The sequence below is a fragment of the Primulina huaijiensis genome, chromosome 8, assembly GCF_012295235.1.
Source record: "Primulina huaijiensis isolate GDHJ02 chromosome 8, ASM1229523v2, whole genome shotgun sequence".
Taxonomy (NCBI): Eukaryota; Viridiplantae; Streptophyta; class Magnoliopsida; order Lamiales; family Gesneriaceae; genus Primulina; species Primulina huaijiensis.
This window is the reverse complement of record NC_133313.1, coordinates 16,995,813-17,009,121: the sequence shown is the minus strand read 5'-3', so window position 1 is coordinate 17,009,121 and position 13,309 is coordinate 16,995,813. Positions and strand designations below refer to the sequence as shown.

At 35.0% G+C, this 13,309-nt stretch overlaps 1 protein-coding gene across 2 annotated transcripts; it reads right to left on the bottom strand.

Moving 5' to 3' along the window:
- Positions 1–8,295: 8,295 nt before the first annotated feature.
- LOC140982435 (cation/H(+) antiporter 18-like) lies at positions 8,296–12,590 on the bottom strand. 2 transcript variants are annotated; one of them, XM_073448937.1, is made up of 4 exons: positions 12,425–12,590; positions 11,036–11,283; positions 9,716–10,717; positions 8,296–9,631 (listed from the first exon to the last, which is right to left on the bottom strand). In XM_073448937.1, exons 2-4 carry the CDS (start codon positions 11,231–11,233, stop codon positions 8,426–8,428), a joined length of 2,406 nt encoding a protein of 801 aa, XP_073305038.1. In that variant the 5' UTR covers positions 11,234–11,283; positions 12,425–12,590; the 3' UTR covers positions 8,296–8,425. The 2 variants fall into 2 exon arrangements, with proteins under 2 accessions (XP_073305038.1, XP_073305039.1); XM_073448938.1 differs by lacking the exon at positions 12,425–12,590 and adding an exon at positions 11,769–11,931.
- Between the last annotated feature and the right edge of the window lie 719 nt (positions 12,591–13,309).

The following is a 13,309-nucleotide window of genomic DNA, read 5'->3' as shown; positions in this document are numbered from 1 at the left end:
AGTGCGTGGATTTGCGAGATATTCTGAACTCATCGTATGTTTTCTTGTGGCGGAAAAGAACAATGAGCTGCTAATGAGAAATCATCAGTCCCGACCCACTGGATCAACAGCATTTCCAGAAGTAAATGCTGTAAGTAAAAATGAATTTAAACTTGGAAACCAAAATCAAATTCAAAGACAAGGTTTTGGTTTTGGTCGAAGTCGTGGTCGTGGTCTTGGACGTGGACGTGGAAGTGGTCGTGGTCGTGGACGCGGCCGTGGTTTTGAAAATAATCGAGATAGTTACTCCTATAAATCATCTCAAAAGAGCGTCATGAATCATCCATTGAAAAGACATCATGAGAATACGAGTGTTAATGAGAATCACTCAAAAAGATTTGAAAGTTCTTGTTTTAGATGTGGTACTCCAGGACATTGGTCCCGTATTTGTCGAGCCCATGAGCACCTCTGTAAACTTTATAAAGAATCAATAAAAGGGAAAGAAAAAGAGACCAACTTCACTGAACACAGTGAACCTTTGAGTGATTCAACTCATTTTGATGTTGGAGATTTTCTGATTGATTTCTCAGACAATGATCAATTTTCTGGTGGAATAAATATGTAAAATATTTTATTTTTCATGTACTTGTATGATAATGTTTTATCATGTGTATTGTATTGTATGTTATTTTTATAAATATATTGTCAGTAATTTTATTTCATTGCATATTTGTTTTGAAGTTCAAATATGGAAAACGCTATGAACAAAGCTGAAGTTTGCATGCCTGATAGTGGTACAACGCACACTATCCTCCGAGATAAAAGATATTTCTTGGAACTAAAACAAAAAAAAATAGTGAATACAATATCAGGTCCTGTAGACATGATTAAAGGTTGTGGTAAAGCACAATTTTTGTTACCTAATGGTACAAAATTTTTGATCAATGATGCTTTGTATTCACCACAATCGAAAAAAAATTTGTTGAGTTTTAATGATATATATTCACATGGGTATGATACTCAAACAATGAATGAAGGGAATGAGAAATATATGTGTCTTATAACATATAAATCGGGAAAGAAATATGTAATTGAAAAACTACCAATGCTCCCTACTGGATTGTATTATACACATATAAGTCTCATTGAATCAAACATGATAGTTGATAATTCTTCAATATTAACCAATTGGCATGATCGATTAGGACATCCTGGTTCAACAATGATACGAAGAATTATAGAAAATACACATGGTCATCCACTGAAAGACTAGAAGATCTTTCAGAATAGTAAGTTTCAATGTAAAGCATATTCTCTTTGAAAACTTATTATAAGACCATCACTAGCCAAAATCCAAACTGAATCACCAAAGTTTCTTGAACGTATTCAGGGTGCTATTTGTGGACCAATTCATCCACCATGTGGACCATTTAGATACTTTATGGTATTGATGGATGCCTCCAGCAGATGGTCACATGGATGTTTATTGTCAACTCGAAATGTTGCATTTGCAAGATTACTTTCTCAAATAATAAAATTGAGGAATCAAGTTCCCGATTATACAATCAAGAAAATTAGACTTGATAATGCTGGTGAATTTACTTCCCAGACTTTCAATGATTATTGTATGTCTATGGGAATCATTGTTGAGCATCCTGTTGCTCATGTACATACACAGAATGGATTGGCTGAATCATTGATTAAACGTCTGCAAATGATTGCTAGACCAATGATTATGAAAACAAAGCTCCTTATTTCTCTATGGGGACATGCAATTTTACATGCTGCTGCATTAATTCACATCAGACCAAGTGCATATCATAAATAATCCCCATTGCAGCTTGCATTTGGTAAAGAACCAGACATTTCTCATCTGAGAATTTTTGGATGTATGATGTATGTGCCTATTGCACCACCTCAACGAAAGAAAATGAGACCTCAAAGAAAGATTAGAATTTATATCGGTTATGATAGTCCATTAGTCATTCGATATCTTGAACCTCAGACAGGCGACGTGTTCACAGCACGTTTTGTTGATTGTCATTTTAATGAGGAAATCTTTCCAATGTTAGGGAGAGAACAGAAACATACCGAAAAGGAAATTACATGGTATGTATCATCATTATTACATCTGGATCCAAGAACAAAACAATGTGAAAAAGATGTACAGCAAATTGTGCACTTGCAAAGAATAGCAAAACAAATACCAGATGCATTTGAAGACACAAAAGAGGTAACTAAATCATATATACATGCTGCAAATGCCCCTGCTCGAATTGAAATTCCAAAGAAACAAATTGAAAAAATTCATGATGTCGTAAAACGCCTGAAGCGTGGAAGGCCAGTCGATTCCAAGGATAAAAATACTCGAAAAAGAAAATTCATAGAGAAACACGATGATCACAAAATAGAGAATGATGTTCCTGAAGAAACACATAATGCTCACAAAATAGAGAATGATGTTCCTGAAGAAATACAGGATGATGAAAATGTTCTATCAGAACCACAAACTGACGAGAATCGTGAAATCTATCAATTATATTAATACTTGAAAAATATGGAACCGAAAAGATATAGAAGAAATTGATGATATATTTTCTTATAATGTGGCAATCGACATCATAAATGATAATGAAGATCATGAACCAAAATCTTTTGGTGAATGTAAAAATCGGCAGGATTGGATAAAATGGAAAGATGCCATCTAGGTTGAATTAGATTCGCTAAATAAACGTAATGTTTTGGACCTATAGTCCTTACACCTGAAGGTGTAAAACCTGTTGGATACAAATGGGTTTTTATTCAAAAGCGAAATGAGAAAAATGAAATAATAAGACATAAAGCTCGACTTGTTGCACAAGGTTTTTCTCAAAGGCCTGTGAAATTACAAAGATCATTATATGGGTTAAAGCAATCCGGTCGAATATGATATAATCGGCTAAGTGATCACTTGATAAAAAAAAAGGATATGTAAATAATTCAATATGCCCTTGTATTTTAATTAAGAAAACAACATCCGGATTCCGTCCATGTGAAGATGATGAAGATATTATTGGTCCAGAAGTACCATATTTAAGCGCTATCGGTGCCCTTATGTATCTTACAAATTGTATAAGGCCTGATATATCTTTTGCCGTAAATTTATTGGCAAGATTTAGCACATATCCAACAAATAGACATTGGAACGGAATTAAACATATATTCCGTTATCTACGAGGAACGACAGACTTGGGACTTTTGTATTCAAAATATGCTAATCCAAGTATAATTGGTTATGCCGATGCTGGATACTTATCTGATCCACATAAAGCACGTTCCCAAACTGGATATGTATTTACTCGTGGAGGCACTGCAATTTCTTGGCATTCACAGAAACAAACACTCGTAACAACTTCATCAAATCATGCCGAGATTATTGCACTACATGAAGCAAGTCGTGAATGTGTGTGGTTAAAATCAATGACCCAACATATCCAAATCTCATGCGAATTATCATTCGACGAGAAGCCTGTGATACTATATGAAGATAATGCTGCATGTGTTGCTCAAATGAAAGAAGGATACATAAAAAGCGACAGAACTAAACATATTCCTCCTAAGTTCTTCGCATTCACCAAGGAGCTTGAGAAGAATAAATGTATTGATGTTCGTCACATTCAATCAAGTAAAAATTCATCAAATCTCTTCACAAAGGCACTTCCTACGACAATATTCAGAAATCACATATATAATATTGGGATGTGCAATCTACGAAATTTGTGAAGAATTGTTCATGTCAACAAGAGGGGGAGTTTACGTAACTGCACTCTTTTTCCCTTACTATGTTTTTTATCTCAATTGGTTTTTCCTAGTAAGGTTTTTAACGAGGCAGTATAAAAACACGTAATGAAGACAATCATTATGATCATCATCACAAGGGAGTGTTGAAAATTAATATTTGAATATTGAATATTGAATATTTGAATGTTGAATATTTGAATGTTGAAAATAAGAGTTGTAAAAATTAGAAATTTGTGTGTGATGATGAAGGTAATGATGTAATTTATTTTTGGATTATTTGTAAAGAAATTCTATAAATAGATATCTCATTTGTGAAGAAAATCACAATTGAGTTGAGAGAAAAATATTATAAAGTATGTAGTGTGATAATTTTGAGAGTTTGAGATTTTTATTTTTTACCGTAAATTTTTACTTTTTCATAACAAAATATATGTATAAAAAAATTTGTGCCACAGTTTCTCCTACTCATGTCCACAGTAGAGGACCCATTCCCATTTTCTGAACGTGCCTTCCTTCCACTTAAAAAAAAATTGTGCCACAGTTTCTCCTACTCATGTCCACAGTAGAGGACCCATTCCCATTTTCTGAACGTGCCTTCCTTCCGCTTCATTCTTTGTGGGAATTTCCCTTTTCAAAATGGTTCCCCCACTTCCCCTCAACAACAGATATTTAGGTCGGATGCTAATAAATGTCACGTCTTTCACACTTAGATAATCTGGTTTGATACATTTTTACCACTACCGACTCCAATAAAATAATCGAGAGATATATATTTTTATGGTAACAAAAAACAATTTGCCATAAAAAGGACAAACAGAGTAAGATCGGTTACACACAGTCAGATATTTTTTTTGTTCATCTTATTATCAATTTTCATGTGGAAGACGCAAATTGTGTAACATTTTCATGTGGAAGACGCAAATTTATACATACAATCATTATTTTACAAGTTAATTGTGCGAAATACCTCCGTGAAATTATTGTTGGGTTAATATTTCCCAGTTTAACGGATTTGAGCATTTCAGCCACTATTTTAATACGCAAATTGTGTCGATACCTCCGAAAAAATTCTTGTTGGGCTAATACCCCATCTGTAACAGATTTTGAACATTTTAGTCTCTTTGTTACATTTTTTTAATATGCAGACCCCTGTCTTTAGAGAAAATTACATGAAATACTCGTTAATGTTTTTTCATGTATTTTATTCTTTTTCTCGTTCGATATAGGATTTATTGGCGCGATTAAATCAAAATAATTGTGGAAAACTTTGATTTGTAAAAAAAAATAGAGAATTTTTTTGAATTAATTGGTTAAGATGTTGAACAATTTCAAATTCTCGTTGAGCTAATATTGTTACAAATGAGGGTATTAGTTTAATATCTTAGTCAATTAATTCCTAATAATGCTCATCTTATACAACAAATCAAATATTTACACAATTGTTTCGATTTAATTACGTCAATTAATCACATATCGAACTCGAAAAAAGAATAACAAACACAAAAAAACGTTGACGAGTATTTGACGTAATTTTCTTATAGAGACATGGTCCGCATGGTAGAAAAAAAACAATTTGACTAAAATGCTCAAATCCGTTACACAATAGTATTAGTTCAACGAGAATTTCACTGAGATATGTCATTTTACATATAACGATTAACGTGTGTATAGTTTGCTAGTGTATATAATGCTGGAAAGTAAATACACTACTTGATAATAAGAATTTCAAACAGCTACATGCACCTCTATGATATAATAATTAACTTGAAAAAAGAATATTATCATTGAGTCGTCAAAGCTTATCCTATCCATAATTGCTTTGCTAGATGTGCATTAATTTCACGATTACTCAATTGCCGTTTTGACTTTCGATTTGGATTCACGCTCCCATCATTCAAAGTTAAATTGCCGATTGAAAAAGAAGTGATCATACAAATATCATAACTTTAGTGAAAATGGAAGCTAATTGCACTGCGACCCATGATTTTATGTAATTTTGTGATATCGGTCGTTTAATTCTCAACATGTATATTATATCTTGTTCTAAAAAGCGGTAGGCAGTAAGTGGACAATCACCAACGGCCTAGCGCCTAGGGGCTTAGACATCTCCATTTAAATATCTAATTCTTATTTTTCGTCTCCATATTTCTCCAATAATTTGTATATATCATATATAAATTCAAAATCAATGACATGTTCTTCGAAGGACCAGATGATCGCGAATCTCTTTCATATGGTGCACTTATGGCCGAGCACCCTGGGATCAGGGGCGGAGCCACCCTTGGGCTTGGGTGGGCTCCAGCCCCACCTACTTTTTTATATAAAAAAATTAGTAATTTTAAATTTTATATTTTTTTCAGCCCACATTAAAATTAAAACAAATTTTTTATAAGTTTTATTTTTTTTTTTAGTCTCATGTTTAAAAATTAAAAATAAAACAATTCTCATAAATCATAACTCATTACTGTTTATGAGTTGTTTATTGTCGTATGCTATGAAATTATGTAACTTTGAGATAAAAAAATTCAACGACTCTAAAATTATATTGAATATTTAGATGCGATTATTCAAGTTCCAATAATATTATCTTATGATGTATATGAATTTTGAAATTTGAATTTTTACCCTAAAAATCTATTGTTGCATATTTTCGAAATAATAATCAATTGGTTGAAATGTATAATGATTATTGATGTGCAATTATTATTGGACTTGTTTTGTAATTTTTCAATTTATAATAACTGAAAATTGAATAAGTATGAAATTTGAAAAATAATTCTTTGTTATAAAATTTTGAGAATATTGAATTTTTCTAGTTAAGTAATTAAGAGAATAAAGAAAATAAAACTGTCAAGCTATTTTTAAACCAAAGAACATATATAAAAAAAATAACGGACAAACATCAATTACAGTCTATGAGTGAATAAAATATCGATTTCAACCAAAATAATAGATCGAAATGAATTAATTTCAAAATTTGGTTCGGTGTTGAGATGCAATAATTGTCCCTACTAGATAGAGCGATCAAATAAAGTTTACAAGGATATAAATATTATAATTTCTAATAAAATTTATTATACAATAGTACTATATTTAAAAATATTTTTTAATAAATAAAATTTAAATTTATTTAATCCGATTATTATATTGCAATTTTTTATTTAAAACACGATTATTTTAAAAAAAAATTCTAAAATTTCGGTTGATTGTGTTAATGATCGAAATAATCGATTTTTTCGATTTGGTTTGTTAGGTTTTCGCAATAAAGTTCGGTCGGTTCGGTTTGTTAGAAAAAAAGTCCAGTTAATTCGATTTTAGAATATTCGGTTCAATTTTAATTGAATCTATTATCGTTTAACACATGATGGAGCCAGCCCTAGATATTTAAGAATCCTGGCTCCGCCCCGCCTGGGATTACTCTAAATGTCGTTCGGTTCATCGCAGACGCCAATATAATCGTAGACAACATCCAACTTGATATGAACAGTGATCATCATGTCAAAGAAACTGAACCAGATGAACAATTTCTTAAAGAACTGAAGGAAAAAGTATCGAACAACGATTCCATCAAGTTCAAAGATAATGTGGTAAGGGATTCTGCGGAAATGGTTAATTCGATTCGAACGTACAGTCGTTGTAACCTGTTTCTTGTTGGAAGAATACCCGAGGGTCAACTTGTGGAAGCTCTTAACAAGAAAGGGGAATGCCCGGAACTCGGTCCTGTTGGGAATTTGTTGATTTCTGCTATTTTTCGACCACAGCATCTGTTCTTGTTGTGCAGCAGTATCGTAGCAAGTTAACTGGAGATTCATTGAGGTCACTCGTGGCAGAGGATATGGGGTAATACGCTGACTAAAGTTTTGATAACAAGAAGATGTGTATGGATTTTTAAGCCATACTAAATTGAAAAGAAAAATAATTATAAGGTATTTTTATTTTTATGGGTATTTTATGTCATTGTGAATTTGTTGAGTTTATGATGTCAAATCATACATATTTAGTTAGTTTAATTAATATAATTTATTTAATGGTATATGGATTTTAGATTTTGAAATAACGAGTCTAATTAAACCATCGTACAATAATATGATGTAAAAATAAAATATGTTTGGGAAAATTGAGAAGTCAAATGCGTGTTTTCTATTGTGTTTATTTCTTTGTGGAGTAGGTGTGTTGTGAGACAATCTCACGAATCTTTATCTGTGAGACGGATAAACTCTACCGATATTAACAATAAAAAGTAATACTTTTTCATGGATGACCCAAATAAGAGATCCGTCTCACAAAATACGACCTGTGAGATCGTCTCATACAAATTTTTTCTTTCTTTGTGAACGAACAATAGAAATATGCAACCATATTTTAATACAATATTTCATTCTCAAGCCAAAAGATAAGAATTTTCATACAGTAATTATTGAAAATAAAAGCAATCAAATTTTTTTTTTTTTTTGAAAAGCATGGTTTGATTTCAAATGCTTATGAGAAATATTAGAACATTTAATAAATACACAAAAAGCATAATTTGATTTCAAATGGTAACTATATTCTATATATTTGAACTTCATAATAATATGAATTACTGATAAAATAAAATAATCCAATGGAGGTTATAAGAATCCACGCACACCCCATGCAATATGAGTTCGTAGTTTTACATTATCTATCAAACCATGGGAACGCTGTGTGAGTGTGTGTGTTGGTTTAGCTCCTCTTCTTTCGAAGATTTCAGAGAAAGCTTACTCCGATACTGCTGCACCACCAGGACCGACGCTGTCCCAGATGAAATCAACAAGTTGCCGATCGGGCCTAGCTCGGGGCATTCGCTTCTTTTGTTAAGAGCTGCAGCAAGTTGACCCTCGGGCATCCTCCCGACGACAAACAGGTTGCAACGGCTGTGTGCACGCATCGCCTCTACTGTTTCAGCATCGTCCCTTACCACGATCTCTTCGAGCTTGATCGAGCCGTCTTTGGAAGATCTTTTCTTGAAATCTTCAAGAAACTCTTGGTCATCTGACCTTGACTCGGGGCCGTTGTGGTCGTTTATGTCTAGGTGGATTCTTCCTCCGACAACCTTGGGGTCGACAATGAAATGAACGACGTTGAAATTGATGCCTGGGTGCTCGGCCATGAGGGCACCGTAGGAGAGAGCTTCACGATCATCATGCCCTCCGAAGTAGAAAGACGTGATGGTGTAGTCCACGTTGCTTGCGGAGACGTGGGATGTCCCGCCCAGCCCGCGATCGATGAATATGCCGACTGAGCATGGGGCATGTTCGAGGACCTTCAGGTTAACATGCCTCAGATCAGCTCGTGTCGTCTCCAGCTGTCCATCGAGTCTTTGATGCTTGTGGAACGGGAGGATGATCATGGCTATCCTCTTCCTTGCGGCGCTGGAACATATATCCTCGTGCATCGTTGACATTCGAGAAATCGCAGTTGTTGGTGTCACAGAGACTTGGCTGAGGTTCTGGAAAGTCTCGAAAGCAACAACAATCTGATTTGAATCAGAATCACCCCCCTTGTTCCAGAACGGCAAACCGTTCTTTCTGGCCTTGTGGACCATACGTATCGCAGATGACCTTTCGGAAAGCTCCATCAAATGCATCGCATAGATGCGTAATCCTCCCTTTTTTCCAGTGCCTCGTGAAGCTTCCATGAGATTGATCAAGGAGGGGACGTTTCGAGTGCTGTGGAAACAGGCCAGCATTCTGAGTTGGGTACTTGCTTCTTTCCTCCAAATGGTTCTGTGCTTGAAGTCTGATATAGCCATTTGTGCTGGCTTGTATATAGCTATGACTATAGGCGTTGTTATGAAAGTAGTGAATAAAGCCATTAAAACCATGATGGCGAATGTTTGGTCGTTCAAAACCTACAAATTCAAAACAAGACATGTATCAGATGAAGAACCAAGATGCCAGAAAATGGAGGATTTATCGATTAGAACGAATTTTACCCCTCGATCTTTTCCAATGTTAAGGACAATGAGCTCAACCAAACCTTTCGTGTTCATCAGGAAACCGAGGGTTAACGCATCTTTGAAGGGAACCTTGCAGCAGAGTGAGACGACAAGAGTGCCAACAATCTTTCCAAAACAAGCCGTGAATATGACCAAAACGAGAAGACCCCATGACTGGAGCCCCTGAATGGTAGCTATGTTCGTCTTGAGTCCGCTCGACACAAAGTACAGAGGAAGAAACAGGCTGGACACAAGATCCTCGATTTTTTCCACTAGGGCTCCAGCAAACGGTCCCTCTTTTGGAACAAGAACTCCAAGCACAAACGCCCCGAAAAGAGCATGAATTCCAATTGTATCGGTCACAAATCCAGCAGCCAAAACAGCAGCCAGTGTAGCACATATATATATTTCGTCCACCGGCTCGCCTTCAGGACATCGTCGTACCATCCATTTGAAAACAGGAGGTACAACAATTATGCAGAACAATATAAAACCACACCCACACAAGAAAACCCACAAGGCCACAACTGGTGAATGGCCCGTGCTAGATAAAGCGATAGCCAGAGCAAGTAGAATCCATGCTGCCACATCATTAACGGCAGCAGCAGACATGGCCATTCGGCCAACATCAGTAGTTAAGAGCTTCAGTTCAGCAAGAATACGAGCCAACACAGGAAACGCAGTAATTGAGAGGGCCACTCCCATGAATACGAGAAACGGGGCTTGGCTTACGCCTTTGGAAACTGTTGCTCGAAGTGCAAAGGAGGTCCCGATTCCTATAAGGAAGGGGACGCTGATTCCTGTAAGTGCAATGGCTAGTGCCTTCTTCCCAGTTTTTTTGAGAGCTCTTGGATCCAACTCAAGCCCTACCAAGAATAGAAAGAATATAAGACCAAGATTGGCAAGAGTGTCGAGAACCGTCAGGCTCCTCGCAGGAAAAATAGCCTGAAGGTATTTCTGGTTGCGGCCTAAAGCAGATGGACCAAGTAGAATCCCTCCCTGCCAAAATCGTAAAATTTGTTAATTCCTTTCCAGAACTTCATGGTAATTGATCACACATCCACAGAGGACCTATTGTGAGACTAGAGAAGTAAATATTGTTCAGTGATGTCAAAGATCATGAGTAATAGCTCACAAAGGAAGTTGAACAGAAGCTCAAAATACATGAAAGCAGAACATGTAATTTTCCATTAGAAGTGTAGTTTTTATTCGTGAGGAAGATCATCGAAAACTATGTTGCTGCAAGCTTTGCAAGAGCCTTTTAAGTCTCACTAACAAATAAAGAATAACGGAATTTTATCACATGAGTCTACTCACAATAACTTCGGCAATGACACGCGGCTGTCTTAGTGGCCTGAGAAGATAAGCAAGTCCTCGTGTCAGAACAACAACAAGGCATATCTGTACAATCACAAGAGGAAGTGCAAAATTGAGAGGATCATCTCCTTGGAAGACACCGTTAGATGTAGGCTTCATGGGCGATGGACATTTGACGACTGTTGCATTCGAAGCCATTTTGCAGCAAAACAACCCTTAACCAGAAGCGGCTGATCTCAATTCAACGCCTGCGAGTTATGATAATCAAAAACAACAAATTCCTCTAACATAAAAAGTGATCTTTCATATTATCTACCGTGTACACTCCAAAAGCGAAATAAAAGAAAAATTCAATGAAAGTTCCTTGGCTTGTTGGATTTGGATGCAGAAACAGCAGAAATTCCAAACAAATGCTCTCAAAATATGTTTCTTGCACTCTCAAAAAAAGTTGTTTCTTGCACCTCATATTTTTTGGTCGTATGGATTCCAAGAATAAAATTTTGGATCGTATTCATCTGCACCCTTTGCAGAATAAGATAACCAAAGGTGAAATGGGAGGACTTTCGTCATCCGAAAAAAACCATGGCCACAAATGAACTAAAACGCCTAAAGTTCTTATTCAAAATAAACAAAATGTCTTTTTTCAGGATGAGCAAACACCAATACCTGACCTAATATTCTTAATCAGAGGTTTAGAAAAAATATAAGTAACACCTTTTGAAGTCTAACCTACCTTTCTCAACCAGGAATCCACAACTTGCTGCTTTATGTTTTCTCAATATTTAAGCATTGAAAACCATGTGGCTGGGCCAGGCTGGCTGTCGTAGATTGCACCCAGCAACAAGAATAAAAAACCAAGTCCATATAAACTTTTACTTCCCTCAAAAAGGTCAACTAAAGGTAATCAAATGGCCTATTCTCACATATATTACTCCAAGATTATGCACAATTGATAATTATATCAAGCATCCATTGGACTAAATTTAGAATTACATACATCATTTTCAAGATTGTGTATGGGATATTACTCGAATCCCATTTTCCCCACCACCAAGAACTTGAAATATTCAAAGATTAATGCTCAATCATAAAAGAAAAAAACCTCACATCAATTCATCGAAGGTTTGAAAATTAGGAAATTAATATCCACAGTAAACTCATACACATATATAACAATTAAAAAAAAAAAAAAAACTTATACTCGGAACATTAAGAATTGATGCACCGAATCTAAAATCTGGGAAACCCTATTCATCCCATTAGAGAATTTCTTCACGTGCATGCATTGATGTGTATGTATACATACGTGGGTTGCATTCAAATTTGATTCAAATCATCACCATCCTTATGATATTATATGCATAAAACGTAAACATGAAAAAAAATTACTCGAATTTCTGGAGATTTTGGAGAAGCGGGCAGCCAGAAACCCGAAACGTCGCAAAAGATGAGACAAAATCTTTTTAAAATGAAAGGATTTGTACTCGCATTAATGGATGAAGAATCGTAGGAGATACGAAGAATGGATTGTGGAGAAATATATCGAGTGAGAGAGAAGGTGGCTGAAGCAACGCGGATGTCGATCGAGGATTTTTAAGATAATTTAAATATTAATTTTGTTTGTTTAGATTGGGATAAAAAAAATAAATCAAATTACCATTTATATTTATTTGTATTATTATTTTTCGGATGAAAATCATAATAAATGAAAGAAAATTCTTATAAATAAGTAATTTTATATATTTTTCGTGTTGGTTAGATAGTTGGATCACATAAATTACCACGATATAAAATAAACTAATTCGAATATATTAATATTTTGTGTGTACGATGAAGCCTAAAATACTCTCATTAATTTTTAATTTTCTCTCCTATTTTAAAGGAATTAATTTCAAATTAATAATTATTTTTAAAATTATTTAAAATAATCTAGATCATTTATTATTTTATTATTTATTTATAGTAAATATTTTCCAAGATCATGCAAAAACGTTACTTGAATTCTGGAAAATTTGGAGAAGAGTTGAAAGGGAACCAACTCTTTGTTGCTGCCACTGTTATTAAATATTACGCCACTCTATTTTTTATGGTGAATGATACCCTCATAAGGATCCGGGTCGTTGCCATAAGGATCCGGGTTATTGATGACCCGGACACTATCAGGAGCCCGAGCACTACATATTTCCCAAGTATTCTTCGAACAGCCCGGTCTCCCGCGCAATCATCGCCCGAGCTCTCATATAAGTACCTGGGTAATCAATTGCCCGAGCCACC